This window comes from Oncorhynchus clarkii, chromosome 3, assembly GCF_045791955.1.
Source record: "Oncorhynchus clarkii lewisi isolate Uvic-CL-2024 chromosome 3, UVic_Ocla_1.0, whole genome shotgun sequence".
NCBI lineage: Eukaryota > Metazoa > Chordata > Actinopteri > Salmoniformes > Salmonidae > Oncorhynchus > Oncorhynchus clarkii.
The window spans coordinates 7542825-7563319 of record NC_092149.1 but is presented as its reverse complement, the minus strand read 5'-3'; the positions used below and the strand labels follow the sequence as shown (position 1 = coordinate 7563319).

The following is a 20495-nucleotide window of genomic DNA, read 5'->3' as shown; positions in this document are numbered from 1 at the left end:
GGTCTCTCTTTATGTAATGTTGTGGTGTCTTAGGTCTCTCTTTATGTAATGTTGTGGTGTCTTAGGTCTCTCTTTATGTAGTGTTGTGGTGTCTTAGGTCTCTCTTTATGTAATGTTGTGGTGTCTTAGGTCTCTCTTTATGTAATGTTGTGGTGTCTTAGGTCTCTCTTTATGTAGTGTTGTGGTGTCTTAGGTCTCTCTTTATGTAGTGTTGTGGTGTCTTAGGTCTCTCTTTATGAAGTGTTGTGGTGTCTTAGGTCTCTCTTTATGAAGTGTTGTGGTGTCTTAGGTCTCTCTTTATGAAGTGTTGTGGTGTCTTAGGTCTCTCTTTATGAAGTGTTGTGGTGTCTTAGGTCTCTCTTTATGTAGTGTTGTGGTGTCTTAGGTCTCTCTTTATGAAGTGTTGTGGTGTCTTAGGTCTCTCTTTATGTAGTGTTGTGGTGTCTTAGGTCTCTCTTTATGTAGTGTTGTGGTGTCTTAGGTCTCTCTTTATGAAGTGTTGTGGTGTCTTAGGTCTCTCTTTATGAAGTGTTGTGGTGTCTTAGGTCTCTCTTTATGTAGTGTTGTGGTGTCTTAGGTCTCTCTTTATGAAGTGTTGTGGTGTCTTAGGTCTCTCTTTATGAAGTGTTGTGGTGTCTTAGGTCTCTCTTTATGAAGTGTTGTGGTGTCTTAGGTCTCTCTGTATGTGGTGTTGTGGTGTCTTAGGTCTCTCTTTATGTAGTGTTGTGGTGTCTTAGGTCTCTCTTTATGTAATGTTGTGGTGTCTTAGGTCTCTCTGAAGTGTTGTGGTGTCTTAGGTCTCTCTGTAGTGTTGTGGTGTCTTAGGTCTCTCTTTTTATGTAGTGTTGTGGTGTCTTAGGTCTCTCTTTATGAAGTGTTGTGGTGTCTTAGGTCTCTCTTTATGAAGTGTTGTGGTGTCTCTCTTTATGTAGTGTTGTGGTGTCTCTCTCTTTATGTAGTGTTGTGGTGGTCTCTCTTTATGTAGTGTTGTGGTGTCTCTTTATGTAGTGTTGTGGTGTCTCTCTTTATGTGAAGTGTTGTGGTGTCTCTCTTAGTGTTGTGGTGTCTCTCTTTATGTAGTGTTGTGGGTGTCTCTCTTTATGTAGTGTTGTGGTGTTAGGTCTCTCTTTATGAAGTGTTGTGGTGTCTTAGGTCTCTCTTTATGTAGTGTTTTGGTGTCTTAGGTCTCTCTTTATGACGTGTTGTGGTGTGTCTTGTTGTGATGTGTGTTTTGTACTACAGTTTTATTTTTTATTCCAGCGCCAGTCCCAGTAGAAAGCCTTTTGTCTCTTGGTAGGCCGGCATTATAAATCAGAATTTGTTCTTAACAGACTTGCCTTGTTTTAAATAAAAGTTCATAAAACATTTTTTTAAAGAATCCCAGCGTTCAGATCAATTAGGTGGCCATTCAATGTGACGTAACCCAAGACAAAGAGGTCCTGTTTTCCGGGCGAGGTTAAAGCCCGGGTGAGCAGGCAGTAACACAAGGAGGACACCAAATCCAGTCCAGTTATCTGGCTCGTGTCCGACTGTTTCCTAGGAGAAGAGAGGAGGAACATAGAGGAGACATTTAGTATTTATTCCTCACTATTAACATTAAAACATTTTCATCATAGGCAGAGCTAGAACCACAGTGTGTGGTTGAACATAATCTACCGTCCTGAGCTTCCAAAGTCATGACAGTTCTCTGATGTGACAGGCTAGAGAGACTACTGTCAGTCTGGATTTCCACCACAGGCCAGGATGTCTGCCTATTTAGTCATTGACATGTCTACACTTCCTGGGACAATTCCTCTGATTCACTTCCTTGTTTCAATAAAGAAACAGGTTGCTCAATTTATTTAAAAAACAAACAGATTCATCTGTTTAAATAATCAGTTTCCTTTTCAATCAGTTTCCTTCAATCACCAGTCACCACCATAGACAGGGAGATCTGCTTCATAGGAAACACTTTCACCATGTCTCATTTGAATGTGTTCAAATGAAAGCCACGTTTACACCGTAATCTTCTGTCATTCAGGAAGTTCAAACAGAATTGATTGACTCAACCCTGCATCTAACGGTCTGGGCCTTTAGAATAACACCATGTAGGTTATTGTTGTACAGTAATAGTTACTTTGTGGTTTCCCTTCACTAGACATGTTGAAGCCAGGCAGGTAGTGTTGCCTGTACCTGGTGAGCTGTTCTCTAAGATGACGCTGGCTCTGACACTCCACATTACTGGGAGCAGTGTGATGATGGAGGTAATGGCTGTAACACGCACTCACCTCCTCTCTGGGACGGCACAGATCGTCACGTGTGAGATGTCAACACTCTCTTAGTATCATATAGGAAGAGACAGTGATATATTGTCTATTTATTTAGGTCTGAGCTTACATGATTCAAATATAGTTTCAGTGGCAGGGTTTTCTTCAGTTAAAGTAAACAGGAAGGAAGAGAAGGTCCTGACGGAGGTACGCAGCTTCCCTTTGTGAAGATGAAACGACGCACCTGACATGTTTCATAATCCGAGGTGTCAGGTTACAGTGTGTGAACCTGTTCTACATTTAAATGATGTCATGTCTCAAGCTCAAGAAATGTGTGAAACATGTCTGTCGTGTTCTGTTTTTTAACCGTTCTCATCTGTAACGCAACTTCCTGCACATGTTGAGAGTAGGTTAGAGTTAATAGTCGATTACAGAGTTAAATAAAATATTGTAATGTACCGAGTCGACCCCTAAATAGGTGACAGATCGTCGGTGTCCGTTGAATAAGACACACAGCTAATCCCCATGACCCTGTTTTGATGTTGGCATTACTGTAAATCACCGTCATTCTACTCATTGACGTCACATGATCAACCACATCAGACAGTGTCTCCTCTGCTCGGCCAGTTAAAGATGACGGCCATTTCCAAACACACAGTATGTGTCCCAAATGGCACCCTATTCCCTATATAGTGCACTACTTCTGACCAGGGCCCATAGTAGGGCACTATCTATTGAATAGGGTGCCATTTAGGAGGGACCCACTGTATTAATAGTACAGATAAATAAATAACGGATAAATAAAACCATTTTTTAAAATAGTACAACTGTAGCTTGTATTTTTGAATACTGTTTCTTTTTCAGGAACAAGAATTTGACTAAAGGATGCATCCTCTTCCACATACAACAACATACCACTCATACAACACTCATACATACATAATACAACACTCATACAACAACATACAACACTTATACATCATACAATAACATACAACACTTATACATCATACAATAACATACAACACTCATACAACAACATACAACACTTATACGTCATACAATAACATACAACATACAACACTCATACAACACTCATACAACAACATACAACACTTATACATCATACAATAACATACAACACTTATACATCATACAATAACATACAACATACAACACTCATACAACACTAACATCAACAGCGTTAACATAAACTGTATCTTGTCAAGTGTAAAAAGTAATGCTGCTTGACAAGTTCTTTCTCCTGGTGTCTTCCTTGCACCGACAGTAGAGCAAGAACAGAACAACACACACAGAAACACACAAAACAGGTTGTCTGAGACTGTCAGCACCAAAAACATGGACTGTCTGTGTGAACTGAACACGAACACTGTCTGGAATGTATCTGTTGCCTGCCTACTTATTGTTAACAAGCCAAGGGAGGATTCACCCGAGAGACTTCACCCATAGCAGCGAAACCAGAGGAGCAAAACCCCAAAATGCCCCCAGGCAAAACCAACCTGCAGAAAGAATGGACCAGCACTCTGCCTTTTCAGATTTAGTGAGGCAGCGCATTTTGAGATTAATGAGATATGAGTACTTTTGTTGAGGGAGCCTTTTATACTGTAGCCTTCCCATTCACTGTCACACTCTGTCCCAAATGGCACCCTTTTCCATCTATAGTGCCCTATGGGTCATGGTCAAAAGAAGTGTTCAATTTGGAATGCACACACTGAACATGTGAGTGTTATCTCATTCAGAGAGTAGTGTTATCTCACTCAGAGAGTAGTGTTATCTCATTCAGAGAGTAGTGTTATGTCATTCAGAGAGTAGTGTTATCTCACTCAGAGAGAAGTGTTATCTCATTCAGAGAGTAGTGTTATCTCACTCAGAGAGTAGTGTTATCTCACTCAGAGAGTAGTGTTATCTCATTCAGAGAGTAGTGTTATCTCATTCAGAGAGTAGTGTTATCCCATTCAGAGAGTAGTGTTATCCCATTCAGAGAGTAGTGTTATCTCACTCAGAGAGTAGTGTTATCTCATTCAGAGAGTAGTGTTATCCCATTCAGAGAGTAGTGTTAAATGCACACACTGAACATTGAGTGTTATCACATTCGGAGAGTAGTGTTATCTCATTCAGAGAGTAGTGTTATCTCAGAGAGTAGTGTTATCTCATTCGGAGAGTAGTGTTATCCCATTCAGAGAGTAGTGTTATCCCATTCAGAGAGTAGTGTTATCTCATTCAGAGAGTAGTGTTAAATGCACACACTGATCATGGAGTGTTATCTCATTCAGAGAGTAGTGTTATCTCATTCAGAGAGTAGTGTTATCCCATTCAGAGAGTAGTGTTATCTCGTTCAGAGAGTAGTGTTAAATGCACACACTGATCATGGAGTGTTATCTCATTCAGAGAGTAGTGTTATCTCATTCAGAGAGTAGTGTTATCTCATACAGAGAGTAGTGTTATCCCATTCAGAGAGTAGTGTTAAATGCACACACTGATCATGGAGTGTTATCTCATTCAGAGAGTAGTGTTATCTCATTCAGAGAGTAGTGTTATCCCATTCAGAGAGTAGTGTTATCTCGTTCAGAGTGTAGTGTTAAATGCACACACTGATCATGGAGTGTTATCTCATTCAGAGAGTAGTGTTATCTCATTCAGAGAGTAGTGTTATCTCTTTCAGAGAGTAGTGTTATCTCATACAGAGAGTAGTGTTATCCCATTCAGAGAGTAGTGTTAAATGCACACACTGATCATGGAGTGTTATCTCATTCAGAGAGTAGGTGTGTAGGGTTTAGCAGTGTGAACATCAATGTCTGCCTCTGTAGAGGGAAGTGTTCATGTTATATCGTGGCAGGTGCTAAAAATAGCAAGCCTCTTACTATGTCAGACTGAGTTGTTCTCCAGGGCTTGGAGTAAAGGATCAGGTTGGAAGGGTTTGTCAATTATTATGCAACATTTAAGGATTGGTTTCCTGGACACAGATTATGCTTATTCTTGGATTCAAATATTTTAGTCCAGGTCCAGGCTTAATCCGTGTCTGGGAAACCAGCCCTACATCATGTTACTGGGTCTTATACTACACAGGAAGTAATTCTACTACATATATTTCATAATGCCATATATTTTTTTTAACACTACAGTTTAAATATAATTAAGCAATAAGGCCCGAGGGGGTGTGGTATATGGCCAATATAACACATCTAAGGGCTGTTCTTAAACATGACGCAACGCGGAGGGCCTGGATACAGCCCTTAGCTGTGGTATATTGGCAATATACCACAAACCCCCAAGGTGCCTTATTGCTATTGCTACCAACGTAATTAGAACAGTAAAAATACATGTTTGAGATACCCATGGTATATGGTCTGATTTACCACGGCTTTCAGCCAATCAGCATCCAGGGTCTTGAACCACCCAGTTTATAATGTGTAATAATGTGCACAAAATAAATTCAAAAATGGATTCATTCAACTATATACTGTAACATTGGACCATACAAGCTATGCAATTGACAATAACTTTCCTCTTAAAACAAATGACACTAATTTTCTAAATGCAATTATCAAAGATATCGAGTATTATGCATTGTGCATTGTTATATAAATATTCATACACATAGCTCATATAAACAAAGACATTCCGTCGTAAGAACACATACACCCAGCCATAAGACTGACCCCCTCTTCCTTATATAAACACACATCTCATCTCCCTCTAACTGGCCGGTCCCAAGAGCAAAGAACTTTTGCTGTGCACCAATGGGGCCCGCTCTGGCTAGAGCAAGGCCCGCCTCCAACCCTCCGACCAGTCAAGAAGACCGAAACGACAAGACTCCACCTACTTTATTCTATGTATAAAAATGTATGTAACCATTGTATAGGTCTCTTTTTCACCTGGCTCCTTGCCGAGTTATGTGAACTAGGTCCGTGCACGTAAAACTGCGGGACAAGATATCTCTGACTCATTAAAACTGTCTTTTGTTACAACTGAAATCCACTCTGTCCAGCGTCCGTGATTTGGTCTCAACTCTCCAGTATTTGAACACTAACAGCATTAGCCTATGCATTATGCATTGATGGGTGTTTAATTTAAGATGACTATTTTTATCCCCTTAGGGGTAATTCATGGGATTCGTTAGTTATATAATCTTACTAGCTAGTTACCTTAAATCACCCTCATGTATATAAACTGCACACATGAGCGCTATAAGACGTCAAGGAAGTCACGTGAGTCGCGAGCACTGCAGCTGTGGGCAAGAAAAGTTTTGAGAGGGTGGCAACTGGCGAGAATGACGCGTGTCTGTCTTACAGTAGATCAAACACGCATACTAGCAGTCCACAGAGCTGTCCAGAGCAAATCCTGATAAATCCATGTAGTCTATGACAAGATATGATTTAGAATGCCTTATAAAGTCTAACAGTAGAGTATTTTTCAGAGGGAACGTGTAAGTAGCCCTTACATGGTGGATCACTTGGTGGTTACTGGATAGAAAACGTTCCCTCGCGCAAAAGTCCACCTGCGTAATTTTGATTAATGGATTAATGCCTTTAGCGCAAAAGTCAATACTCGCTGCTTTTTGGGTGGTTCGAGGGGGTGACCACCACCACCTCTTGAATGACCCGCTGTGAAGGAATGAGTGATGCCGGACAGATGTAACATCTGGAGTCTGGTGGTACTGTCGGTGTTGGAGATGGGGCTCGGTGCGTCCAGCATCGCCCTCGGGGTGTTCGGCATCATCCGAGTCCGGTCGGTTCACAAGCTGCAGCTGGGGGATGCCTCTCCTATATGGAGCGGAATTTGTGTAAGTCAAATAATTCAAATTTGCAATATTATTACCTCTATTGTTAATAGGAGGGAGGGTATAACTTCTTATTTCCCTTCAGTTTCTCATCTGTGGACTATGTGGGATGGTGTGTGCAAAGAAGAGGTCAGGATTGATTGTAAGTTGATTTTAATACGACGTATTTAACGTGGGTACACTCTTAGAAAAACAAGTGCTATCTAGAACCTAAAAGGGTTATTTGGTTCCAGGTATAACCCTTTTCCACTGAGAGTTCTACCTGGAACCCAAAATGTTTCTCCTATGAGGACAGCCAAAGCCAAACTTTTTTTCTAAGAGCTTTTTTTCTAAGAGTGTACAGTGCATGCAGTGCATTGTTGGGGCTAGAGCTGGCAAGAAAGGCATTTCACTGTACTTGTGCTTGAAACACACCTAGGGCCAGTGATGTAAAATACTAAAGTTAAAATACTTTAAGGTACTACTAAAGTCGTTTTTTGGGGTATCTGTATACTTTATTATTTATATTTGTACCTACAGTTATTTCACTACACTCCTAAATAAAACCATGTCATGTTTACTTCTATACATTTTCCCTGACACCCAAAAGTAGTTTTTACATTTTGAATGCTTAGCAGGATAGAAACATTTTCAAATTCATGCACTTATCAAGAGAACATCCCTGGTCACCCCTACTGTCTCTGATCTGGGGGACTCACTAAACAGAGAACACCCCTGGTCATCCCTACTGCCTCTGATCTGGCAGACTCACTAAACACACTTGCTGCATTTACTGTTGATACTTAAGTATATTTAAAACCAAATACTTTTAGACTTTTACTCAAGTAGTATTTTACTGGGTGACGCACTTTTACTTGAGTCATTTTCTAACAAGGTATTTTTTACTCAAGTATGACAATTGGGTACTTTTTCCACCACTGCCTAGGGCCAGCTGCATAAGGAACATAAGCGGTCACTTGGGGCCCCAGGCTGCTAGAGAGCTCAGTCAGGATCTCAACTTACTGTTGACAGTTAACTTTACAGTAGTAGAATACACAAGGTGCAGTTCAACATGTGGTTGTGCATCAGCAGTTTTGCTCTTGTTTTGTCAGTCACTGACAGTCACTCAATTAGCCGTGTCAGCGAAACATTTTTAGATTGGTAAATTAGTCTAGCCAGCCATCTAAACATATAGTAATAATGCCTGAATACCAACCGGCATGCAGGGCACGTGCCCAGTGGCCCTGACCTGCAGGGGGCCCCCATTGTTTTGTTAGTCACTCTCACTCAGATATCATTAACATGGCACAAGTCATGGCAAAATGTATGAAATTAACTTTTAAACTGCAAAACTGTCTCTCCACCCCATGGCAAAATGTGTAGAATTGCAAAAAAAAGTGTTTTAAATCTCTCTTCAGATGATCCTATTTTCAGCCTGCTGTATCTGTGGGTTGATCAGTGGGATCCTAAACTTCCAGTTTGTGCGCGTGGTGGCAAAGCGTCCCGATGCCCTGCCGTCCCTCTACCTGGCCATCATGGTGCTGGCCTGCCTGGGCATCGGAGTGTCCATCCTGTTTACCTGGCTCACCTGTCGTCTGGCCAGCAGTGAACAGCAGAGGATGTACCTGGAGAGAGAGCTGTCCCTGCACCATTCCCATGAGATGAGTGAAAAGGTGAGCTCAGATAAAACATGAACGGAAAACTCAATAATAATATAGAATTGGACAGAGTGAATGGCCTGTCATTTCTGTCACTATGTATTTCTAAAGCAGTGGTTGCCAACTCCGGTCCTCCAGTACCCTCAACGCTACACATTATTATTGTAGCCCAGACAAGAACACCTGATTCAACTTGTCAACTAATCATCAGGCCCTCAATGAGTTGAATCGGGCATGTTTGTCCGGGGCTACAATAAACATGTGTCCTGATGGGGGTACTGGAGGACTGGAGTTGGGAACCACTGTTCTGAAGAGGGATATGAATGCACCACAGGAGGTTGGTGGAACCTTACTTGGGGAGGATGGGCTCATGGTAATGACTGGAGCAGAATGAGTGGAATGTTATCAAATGCATCAAACTCGTGTTTTCCATGTGTTTGATGCCATTGCATCTGCTCCGTTCCAGACATTATTATGAGCCGTCCTCCCCTCGGCAGCCTCCACTGGAGCGAACCTATCTTTAGTCGCTCTGCATAAGACTGTCTGCTAACTAAAATGATAAAAAGTACTAATTGAGAAGCTCATATAACCCTGCTGTACTACTGTTTATTCCAGGAGTTGGGTGAGAGATCTGAGAGAGCAGCCAGCATTCCCCAGATCTCCTTCAATGGAAAGTCCTCACCTCCATTGTCATTAGGCTGAAGCCCAGCTTTGTTAACTGTATTCAAAGCATCATGGAGACAATGTTGGTTCCATTCAACACCAACGATTACAGGGGACGTGATCTCTTACAATGAACTAATACACAAAGGAATCAACATACGGCAACACTATGAGAAGGCGCTGTGAGATTTGACAATCGGCTTACTAGTGACGATGCAGGCTGAATGATGCACCTGGATAGTCCCCAGACATGGATTTGGGGGACATGGAAACAGCAGGTAGAGGGAACAAAGCTATGGCACATCCAAAGGCTCAAAAAGAACAACTAAACCACTTGAGATTGTCAGTGTTGAGATGGTGAAAGACATAACTGCTTCAGGGTTTGACTGGTCATAGCGATCATGTCATACAGTGGAAGTAGTTTCCAGTACTATTATTTATTTGAATTATTATTTATGTATTTATTATTTAAATATATGTTTGTTTATTCATAAGCATGAAAATATACTAACATCCCATCTGTGATAGGTTTTTACAATTTAGAGCATTATAATGAATTAAAGGTTTAATGATGGTGTTGGATGACGAGTACGACGGATGATGATGAATGATGATGACTACAATGGATGATGATGAATGATGACGACTACGATGGATGATGATGAATGATGACGATGATGACTATGGTGGATGATGTTGAATGATGACTATGGTGGATGATGTTGAATGATGACTATGGTGGATGATGACTATGGTGGATGATGTTGAATGATGACGATGATGACTATGGTGGATGATGTTGGATGATGACTATGGTGGATGATGTTGAATGATGACGATGATGACTATGGTGGATGATGATGAATGATGACGATGATGACTATGGTGGATGATGTTGAATGATGACTATGGTGGATGATGTTGAATGATGACTATGGTGGATGATGACTATGGTGGATGATGTTGAATGATGACGATGATGACTATGGTGGATGATGTTGAATGATGACGATGATGACTATGGTGGATGATGTTGAATGATGACTATGGTGGATGATGTTGAATGATGACGATGATGACTATGGTGGATGATGATGAATGATGACGATGATGACTATGGTGGATGATGTTGAATGATGACTATGGTGGATGATGTTGAATGATGACGATGATGACTATGGTGGATGATGATGAATGATGACTATGGTGGATGATGTTGAATGATGACTATGGTGGATGATGTTGAATGATGACGATGATGACTATGGTGGATGATGATGAATGATGACTATGGTGGATGATGACTATGGTGGATGATGTTGAATGATGACGATGATGACTATGGTGGATGATGTTGAATGATGACTATGGTGGATGATGATGAATGATGACGATGATGACTATGGTGGATGATGTTGAATGATGACTATGGTGGATGATGTTGAATGATGACGATGATGACTATGGTGGATGATGTTGAATGATGACGATGATGACTATGGTGGATGATGATGAATGATGACGATGATGACTATGGTGGATGATGTTGAATGATGACTATGGTGGATGATGTTGAATGATGACTATGGTGGATGATGACTATGGTGGATGATGATGAATGATGACGATGATGACTATGGTGGATGATGTTGAATGATGACTATGGTGGATGATGTTGAATGATGACGATGATGACTATGGTGGATGATGTTGAATGATGACTTTATTGTATCCATTAGGAAATTAATTCTATATGCATTAGTATATTTTGCACCAGACCACAACCAGTAGGAGGCAGTAGTGATAGTTATATTCCCCCACTAGAGGGAGCACTCCATCTCCTTTTAACTTAATCTCTTTACCAAACGGCACCCTATTCCCTATATAGTGCACTACTTTTGACCAGAACCCTATGGTCAATAGTGGTGCACTATATAGGGAATTGGGACTCAGAGGTTGAATCTTTTAGTCGAACATTTGAACAGAATAATACATATAGAAAGTTATGGATAAAGTGTTGCTGACAGATTGAAATTGTAGTCCTACTTCCTGTGTATCCCTGAGCAAAACCCTTAACCTGAAAATATCCAGTCCTATTTATGGGAATGCTGTCCAGAGAAGATAAGCAGAGTATGGAAGGACAAGGAAAAACATTCCATGAATTTACATTCATGTATTCTCTTACCGACTCCCTCATCCCTTGCAAAGTAAGAATACAGATTATGGGTTACGTCCCAAATGGCACCCTATTCCCTACACAGTGCACTACTTTTGACCAGGGCCCATAGGGAGGGTGCCATTTGGGACACGGAGAGACTGTATCCCAGGAAGCTGTGAGAACCACCAGAACTTCCTGTAAAGTGAAACCTGGTCCTTCCATGGCCACCCCTCCTCTCATGGGGACATTGGACAGGGTAAGACCTCCCAAACAAAGCTCCCTTCAAGGTCTTCACCCAGTTCTCTGTCCCAGAAATCTGTTGCCACGGTGAACCAGGTGGGGGTGTGGCAGACTGACTTCTAGGTTTTTACTCTTTCCCCTTTTTGGTGAAAAACTTCAAAATGCTGTTTCACCTGGCTCTAGTCCTAACTGACTGACTGACCAACTGACTGGCTGTTTCACCTGGCTCTAGTCCTGACTGACTGACTGTTTCAGCTGGCTCTAGTCCCAGCCAGATAACTAACTGACTGTTTCACCTTGCTCTAGTCCTGACTGGCTGACTGACCAACTGACTGACTGTTTCACCTGGCTCTAGTCCTGACTGACTGACTGACTGTTTCACCTGGCTCTAGTCCTAACTGACTGACTGACCAACTGACTGGCTGTTTCACCTGGCTCTAGTCCTGACTGACTGACTGTTTCACCTGGCTCTAGTCCCAGCCAGATAACTAACTGACTGTTTCACCTTGCTCTAGTCCTGACTGGCTGACTGACCAACTGACTGACTGTTTCACCTGGCTCTAGTCCTGACTGACCAACTGACTGTTTCACCTGGCTCTAGTCCTAACTGGCTGACTGACCAACTGACTGACTGTTTCACCTGGCTCTAGTCCTGACTGGCTGTTTCACGTGGCTCTAGTCCTGACTGACTGACTGACTGTTTCACCTGGCTCTAGTCCTAACTGGCTGACTGACCAACTGACTGACTGTTTCACCTGGCTCTAGTCCTAACTGGCTGACTGACCAACTGACTGACTGTTTCACCTGGCTCTAATCCTAACTGACTGACTGACCAACTGACTGACTGTTTCACCTGGCTGACTGTTTGTTTCACAGACTGACTGACTGTTTCACCTTGCTCTAGTCCTAACTGACTGACTGACCAACTGACTGACTGTTTCACCTGGCTCTAATCCTAACTGACTGAGCCAGGTGACTGGCTGTTTCACCTGGCTCTAGTCCCAGCCAGATAACTAACTGACTGTTTCACCTTGCTCTAGTCCTGACTGGCTGACTGACCAACTGACTGACTGTTTCACCTGGCTCTAGTCCTGACTGACGGACTGACTGTTTCACCTGGCTCTAGTCCTAACTGGCTGACTGACCAACTGACTGACTGTTTCACCTTGCTCTAGTCCTAACTGGCTGACTGACCAACTGACTGACTGTTTCACCTGGCTCTATTCCTAACTGACTGACTGACCAACTGACTGACTGTTTCACCTGGCTGACTGTTTGTTTCACAGACTGACTGACTGTTTCACCTGGCTCTAGTCCTAACTGGCTCACTGACCAACTGACTGACTGTTTCACCTGGCTCTAGTCCTGACTGACTGACTGTTTCACCTGGCTCTAGTCCTAACTGGCTGACTGACCAACTGACTGACTGTTTCACCTGGCTCTAGTCCTGACTGACTGACTGACCAACTGACTGACTGTTTCACCTGTCTCTAGTCCTGACTGACTGACTGACCAACTGACTGACTGTTTCACCTGGCTCTAGTCCCAGCCAGATAACTAACTGACTGTTTCACCTTGCTCTAGTCCTGACTGGCTGATTGACCAACTGACTGACTGTTTCACCTGGCTCTAGTCCTTACTGACTGACTGACTGTTTCACCTGGCTCTAGTCCTTACTGGCTGACTGACCAACTGACTGACTGTTTCACCTGGCTCTAGTCCCAGCCAGATAACTAACTGACTGTTTCACCTTGCTCTAGTCCTGACTGGCTGACTGACCAACTGACTGACTGTTTCACCTGGCTCTAGTCCTGACTGACTGACTGGCTGTTTCACCTGGCTCTAGTCCTGACTGACTGACTGACTGTTTCACCTGACTCTAGTCCTAACTGGCTGACTGACCAACTGACTGACTGTTTCACCTGGCTCTAATCCTAACTGACTGACTGACCAACTGACTGACTGTTTCCCCTGGCTGACTGTTTCACCTGGCTCTAGTCCTAACTGACTGACTGACCAACTGACTGACTGTTTCACCTGGCTCTAGTCCCAGCCAGATAACTAACTGACTGTTTCACCTTGCTCTAGTCCTGACTGGCTGACTGACCAACTGACTGACTGTTTCACCTGGCTCTAGTCCTGACTGGCTGACTGACTGACTGACTGTCTCACCTTGCTCTAGTCCTAACTGGCTGACTGACCAACTGACTGACTGTTTCACCTGGCTCTAGTCCTGACTGACTGACTGACTGTTTCACCTGGCTCTAGTCCTAACTGGCTGACTGACCAACTGACTGACTGTTTCACCTGGCTCTAGTCCTGACTGACTGACTGGCTGTTTCACGTGGCTCTAGTCCTGACTGACTGACTGACTGTTTCACCTGGCTCTAGTCCTAACTGGCTGACTGACCAACTGACTGACTGTTTCACCTGGCTCTAGTCCTAACTGGCTGACTGACCAACTGACTGACTGTTTCACCTGGCTCTAATCCTAACTGACTGACTGACCAACTGACTGACTGTTTTACCTGGCTGACTGTTTGTTTCACAGACTGACTGACTGTTTCACCTGGCTCTAGTCCTAACTGACTGACTGACCAACTGACTGACTGTTTCACCTGGCTCTAATCCTAACTGACTGAGCCAGGTGACTGGCTGTTTCACCTGGCTCTAGTCCCAGCCAGATAACTAACTGACTGTTTCACCTTGCTCTAGTCCTGACTGGCTGACTGACCAACTGACTGACTGTTTCACCTGGCTCTAGTCCTGACTGACTGACTGACTGTTTCACCTGGCTCTAGTCCTAACTGGCTGACTGACCAACTGACTGACTGTTTCACCTGGCTGACTGTTTGTTTCACAGACTGACTGACTGTTTCACCTGGCTCTAGTCCTAACTGGCTGACTGACCAACTGACCGACTGTTTCACCTGGCTGACTGTTTGTTTCACAGACTGACTGACTGTTTCACCTGGCTCTAGTCCTAACTGGCTGACTGACCAACTGACTGACTGTTTCACCTGGCTCTAGTCCTGACTGACTGACTGACTGTTTCACCTGGCTCTAGTCCTAACTGGCTGACTGACCAACTGACTGACTGTTTCACCTGGCTCTAGTCCTGACTGACTGACTGACCAACTGACTGACTGTTTCACCTGGCTCTAGTCCTAACTGGCTGACTGACTGACTGACTGTCTCACCTTGCTCTAGTCCTAACTGGCTGACTGTTTCACCTGGCTCTAATCCTAACTGACTGACTGACCAACTGACTGACTGTTTCACCTGGCTCTAATCCTAACTGACTGAGCTAGGTGACTGGCTGTTTCACCTGGCTCTAGTCCTGACTGACTGACTGTTTCACCTGGCTCTAGTCCTGACCAGTTAACTCACTGACTGACTGGCTGATTGGTTGACTGGCTGGCTGACTGACCGACTGGCTGACTGGCTCACTATCTGACTGACTGGCTGACTGACTAAATAACTGACTGGCTGACTAACTGACTGGCTGGCTGACTGTATCACCTGGCTCTACTCCTGGCAAGCTAACTGACTGACTGACTGACTAACTGACCCATTGCCTCACTGGCTGAGTGACTGGCTGACTAATTGGCTGACAGACTGGCTGACTGGCTGCCTCACTAACTGGCTGACTGACTAACTGACTGGCTGACTGGCTGACTAACTGACAAACTGACTGGCTGACTAACTGACAAACTGACTGGCTGACTGCCAATAACAACTTATTTTATTATTCATTGGTATTTGTTTTTCCTTCATGAGAGACTTCAGGGGAAGAGCTCAGACAGACATATGCCATCTTTGATGTTTTCAGGGAATGTTGAGTGAGTACTACAGTGATGGATCAGTGGATGTGTTCAAATGACACCCTATTCCCATTGTAGTGCTCTACTTTTGACCAGGGCCCATAGGGCCCATAGGACCCATAGGGCATATGCAGGGAGCCATTTGAGATCTACACGATGTTGCCCCGGTGGTGAGGTCCATACTGTACTGTATGACTGTCTGTCTGCCTATGTGTTTATCTGTCTGTCTGCCACTGTGTCTGTCTGTGTGTGTGTGTGTCTGTCTGACTGTCTATAAGTCTGTCTGCCTATGTGTCTATCTGTCTTTCTGCCTGTGTGTCTGTCTGTCTGTCTGCCTGTTTCTGTTTGTCTGCCTGTGTCTGTCTGACTCTGTCTATCTGTCTGTCTGACTATGTTTCTGTCTGTCTGGCTATCTGTCTGGCTATCTGTCTGCCTGCTTGCCTGCCTGCCTGCCTGCCTGCCTGCCTGCCTGCCTGTCTCAGAAGGGAGTGTCTGATGATATATGACTGAAGGTTAATCCTGGAGCCACAGAAAGAGCCAGCCCCCACAATATTTGGGAGGTGATTTGTACACTGAGCAGACTGGGTAAGAGTCCCAAATGGCACCCTATTCCCTACATAGTGCATGGTGCCCAATGGGCCCTGGTCAAAAGTAGTGCACTAAAAAGGGAATAGGGTGTCTTTTGGGATGCATCCTGAGTGTGTTTGTGTGAGTGTTGTTCTTTCTGCACTGAATGTCAATGTCATTTTTTTTTAGGTGAACAACAGACATCCCACAGGTTCAGCCACAAGTGTTCTGTGATCAAACAGGTCTCATTTTACACTCCGTGCTTGACTTGGACTGAAATACGGGCCGCTACTCATTTTGGGTTCTGGTAGCGTTTATATGTAGGTGCAATACCTCTGGGGTAATATTCAACAGGAGGAAGAGGAACACAAGCAGAATAACATTAGAGGTGCCTGTACTTAGTTCCAGTGAGTTCCTGCCATTATCAAGTACTGTTTACACCTGATATTTACTTCTATCATTACTTATATACTGTACTGGACATATATGTGATATCATGTTGATTACATAACTCGTGTTTTTTTGTCCTTTGGTTAATATTGTACTATCGACTATAGTATTCTTTCAGTTGTGTGAGAGCGAACAGAAGATTTTGGACTGGGAATTAAACTGCAGTACACTGTCAATCCAAGGGGTGGCACTATCCTATTGGGATTAAAACTATTTCTATCCAACATCCCCATACATCACAAGCTGCCCTTAATATACACAGCTGACATGTGCTGTTTCCATTGTATACCACAGGGATTTATGGTTTTTGATTGAGAAAGAGTCTATCTCATCATGACTTGTAGTCCAAGAAAAGGGCAGGGATTATTCATAAATTAAAGACCATGACCAGAACCAGTAAAACGTTTGGACACACCTACTCATTCCAGTGTCTTTTATTTATTTTTTACAGAATCGTGTATTAACCAAAAAAGTGTTAAACAAATCAAAATATATTTTAGATTTGAGATTCTTCACCCTTTGTCTTAATGAGAGCTTTGCACACACTCTTGGCATTCTCTCAACCAGCTTCATGGAATTCATTTCATATAACAGGTGTGCCTTGTTAAAAGTTAATTTGTGGAATTTCTTTCCTTCTTAATGTGTTTGAGCCAATCAGTTTCGTTGTGACAAGGTAGGGGTGGTAAACAGAAGATAGCCCTATTTGGTAAAAGACCAAGTTCATATTATGGCAAGCACAGCTCAAATTAGCAAAGAGAAATGACAGTCCATCATTAAATCAAATCAAAGGTTATTTGTCACATGTGCCGAATACAACCTTACAGTGAAATGCTTACTTACAGGCTCTAACCAATAGTGCAAAATAGGTATTTGATGAACAATCGGTAGGTAAAGAAATAAAACAACAGTAAAAAAACAGGCTATAAAAGTAGCGAGGCTATAAAAGTATTGAGGCTAAATACAGACACCGGTTAGTATGTACATATAGATATGGTTAAAGTGACTATGCATATATGACGAACAGAGAATAGCAGTAGCGTAAAAGAGGGGTTGGTGGGTGGGACACAATGCAGATAGCCCGGTTAGCCAATGTACTGGTTGGTCGGCCCAATTGAGGTAGTATGTACATGAATGTATAGTTAAAGTGACTATGCATATATGATAAACAGAGAGTAGCAGCAGCATAAAAAGAGGGGTTGGGGGGGGCACACAATGCAAATAGTCCGGGTAGCCATTTGATTACCTGTTCAGGAGTCTTATGGCTTGGGGGTAAAAACTGTTGAGAAGTTATTTTGTCCTAAACTTGGCACTCCGGTACCTCTTGCCATGCGGTAGTAGAGAGAACATTCTATGACTGGGGTGGCTGGGGTCTTTGAACATTTTTAGGGCCTTCCTCTGACACCGCCTGGTGTAGAGGTCCTGGATGTCAAGCAGCTTAGCCCCAGTGATGTACTGGGCCATACGCACTACCCTCGTAGTGCCTTGCGGTCAGAGGCCGAGCAATTGCCGTACCAGGCAGTGATGCAACCATGCTCTCAGTATTACAGCTGTAGAACATTTTGAGGATCTCAGGACCCATGCCAAATCTTTTTAGTTTCCTGAGGGGGAATAGCTTTGTCGTGCCCTTTTCACGACTGCCTTGGTGTGTTTGGACCATTCTAGTTTGTTGTTGATGTGGACGCCAAGGAACTTGAAGCTCTCAACCTGCTCCACTACAGCCCCGTCATTGAGAATGGGGGCTTGCTCGGTCCTCCTATTCCTGTAGTCCACAATCATCTCCTTAGTCTTGGTTACGTTGAGGGATAGGTTGTTATTCTGGCACCACCCGGCCAGGTCTCTGACCTCCTCCCTATAGGCTGTCTCGTAGTTGTCGGTGATCAGGCCTACCACTGTTGTGTCGTCTGCAAACTTAATGATGGTGTTGGAGTCGTGCCTGGCCATGCAGTCATGGGTGAACAGGGAGTACAGGAGGGGACTGAGTATGCACCGCTGGGGAGCTCCAGTGTTGAGGATCAACGTGGAAGATGTGTTGCTACCTACCCTCACCACCTGGGTGTGGCCCGTCAGGAAGTCCAGGATCCAGTTGCAGAGGTAGGTGTTTAGTCCAAGGGTCCTTAGCTTAGTGATGAGCTTTGAGGGTACTATGGTGTTGAACTGTAGTCAATGAATAGAATTCTCACATAAGTGTTCCTTTTGTCCAGGTGGGAAAGGGCTGTGTGGAGTGCAATAGAGATTGCATCATCTATGGGCGGTATGCAAATTGGAGTAGGTCTAGGGTTTCTGGGATAATGGTGTTGATGTGGGCCATTACCAACCTTTCAAAGCACTTCATGGCTACGGACGTGAGTGCTACAGGTCTGTAGTCATTTGGGCAGGTTGCCTTTGTGTACTTCGGCACAGGGACTATGGTGGTCTGCTTGAAACATGTTGGTGTTACAGACTCAATCACGGACATGTTGAAAATGTCAGTGAAGACACCTGCCAGTTGGTCAGCACATGCCTGGAGCACACGTCCTGGAAATCCGTCTGGCCCCGCAGCCTTGTGTATGTTGACCTGTTTAAAGGTCTTACTCACGTCGGCTACGGAGAGCGTGATCACACAGTCGTCCGGAACAGCTGATGCTCTCATACATGCCTCAGTGTTGCTTGCCTCGAAGCAAGCATAGAAGTGATTTAGCTCGTCTGGTAGGCTCGTGTCACTGGGCAGCTCGTGGCTGTGCTTCCCTTTGTGGTTTGTAATAATTTGCAAGCCCTGCCACATCCGACGAGAGTCGGAGCCAGTGTAGTATGATTCAATCTTAGCACTGTATTGACGCTTTGCCTGTTTGATGGTTGACGGCATAGCAGGACTTCTTGTAAGCTTCCGGGTTAGAGTCCCGCACCTTGAAAGCGGCAGCTTTACCCTTTAGATCAGAGAGAATGTTGCCTGTAATCCATGGCTTCTGGTTGGGGTATGTACGTACAGTGACTGTGGGGACGACGTCCTCAATGCACTTATGGATAAAGCCGTGACTGATGTGGTGTATTCCTCAATGTCATCGGAAGAATCCCGGAACATGTTCCAGTCTGTGCTAGCAAAACAGTCCTGTAGTTTAGTACCTGCTTCATCTGACCAGTTTTTTATAGACCGAGTCACTGATGCTTCCTGCTTTAATTTTAGCTTGGAAGCAGGAATCATAGAGTTGTGGTCGGATTTACCAAATGGAGGGCGAGGGAGAGCTTTGTACTCTGTGTGTGGAGTACAGGTGATCTAAACATTTTTTTCCCTCTAGTTGCACATTTAACATGTTGATGGAAATTTGGTAGAACTGGTATGTTTCCCTGCATTAAAGTCTCCAACCACTCTGAGTGAGTGGTTTTCTGTTTGATTATTTCCTTTTAAGCTGACTGACTGCTGTCTTAGTGCCAGCATCTGTCTATGGTGGTAAATAAACAGTCACGAAAAGTATAGCTGAAACATAGGATATTGCAGATTTTGATGTCCCGTTGGTAGGGTATTCGTGATCATACCTTGTCTAGTTTATTGTCCAATGATTGCACATTGGCGAGTAGTATTAATGGTAACAGCAGCTTTCCCAGTCGCCTTCTCCAGGTCCTGACCAGGCATCCAGATCTTTGTCCTCTGTACCTTTGTCGCTTCCTCTTGCAAATAACGGGGGTGTTGGCCCTGTCGGGTGTTTGAAGAATGTCCTGTGCATCTTGTTTGTTGAAGAAAAATCTTTGTCTAATCCGAGGTGAGTGATCGCTGTCCTGATATCCAGAGGCTCTTTTTTGCCATAAGATACGGTTGCAGAAACATTATGTACAAAATAAGTTACAAATTAATTAGGTCAGTCAATCAGGAAAGTGTAAAGAACTTTGAAAGTTTCCTCAAGTGCAGTCACAAAAACCATCAAGCACAATGATGAA

The 20495-nt window shown here is 43.7% G+C and overlaps 1 protein-coding gene across 1 annotated transcript; it reads left to right on the top strand.

The window, feature by feature from the left end:
- The first annotated feature begins 6743 nt into the window (after window positions 1-6743).
- On the top strand, window positions 6744-8720 carry LOC139405588 (transmembrane protein 196-like). The gene is made up of 3 exons (XM_071148001.1): window positions 6744-7050; window positions 7133-7189; window positions 8445-8720. The coding sequence occupies exons 1-3, from the start codon at window positions 6889-6891 to the stop codon at window positions 8718-8720; spliced, it is 495 nt and encodes a 164-aa protein (XP_071004102.1). The 5' UTR covers window positions 6744-6888.
- Window positions 8721-20495: the final 11775 nt, after the last annotated feature.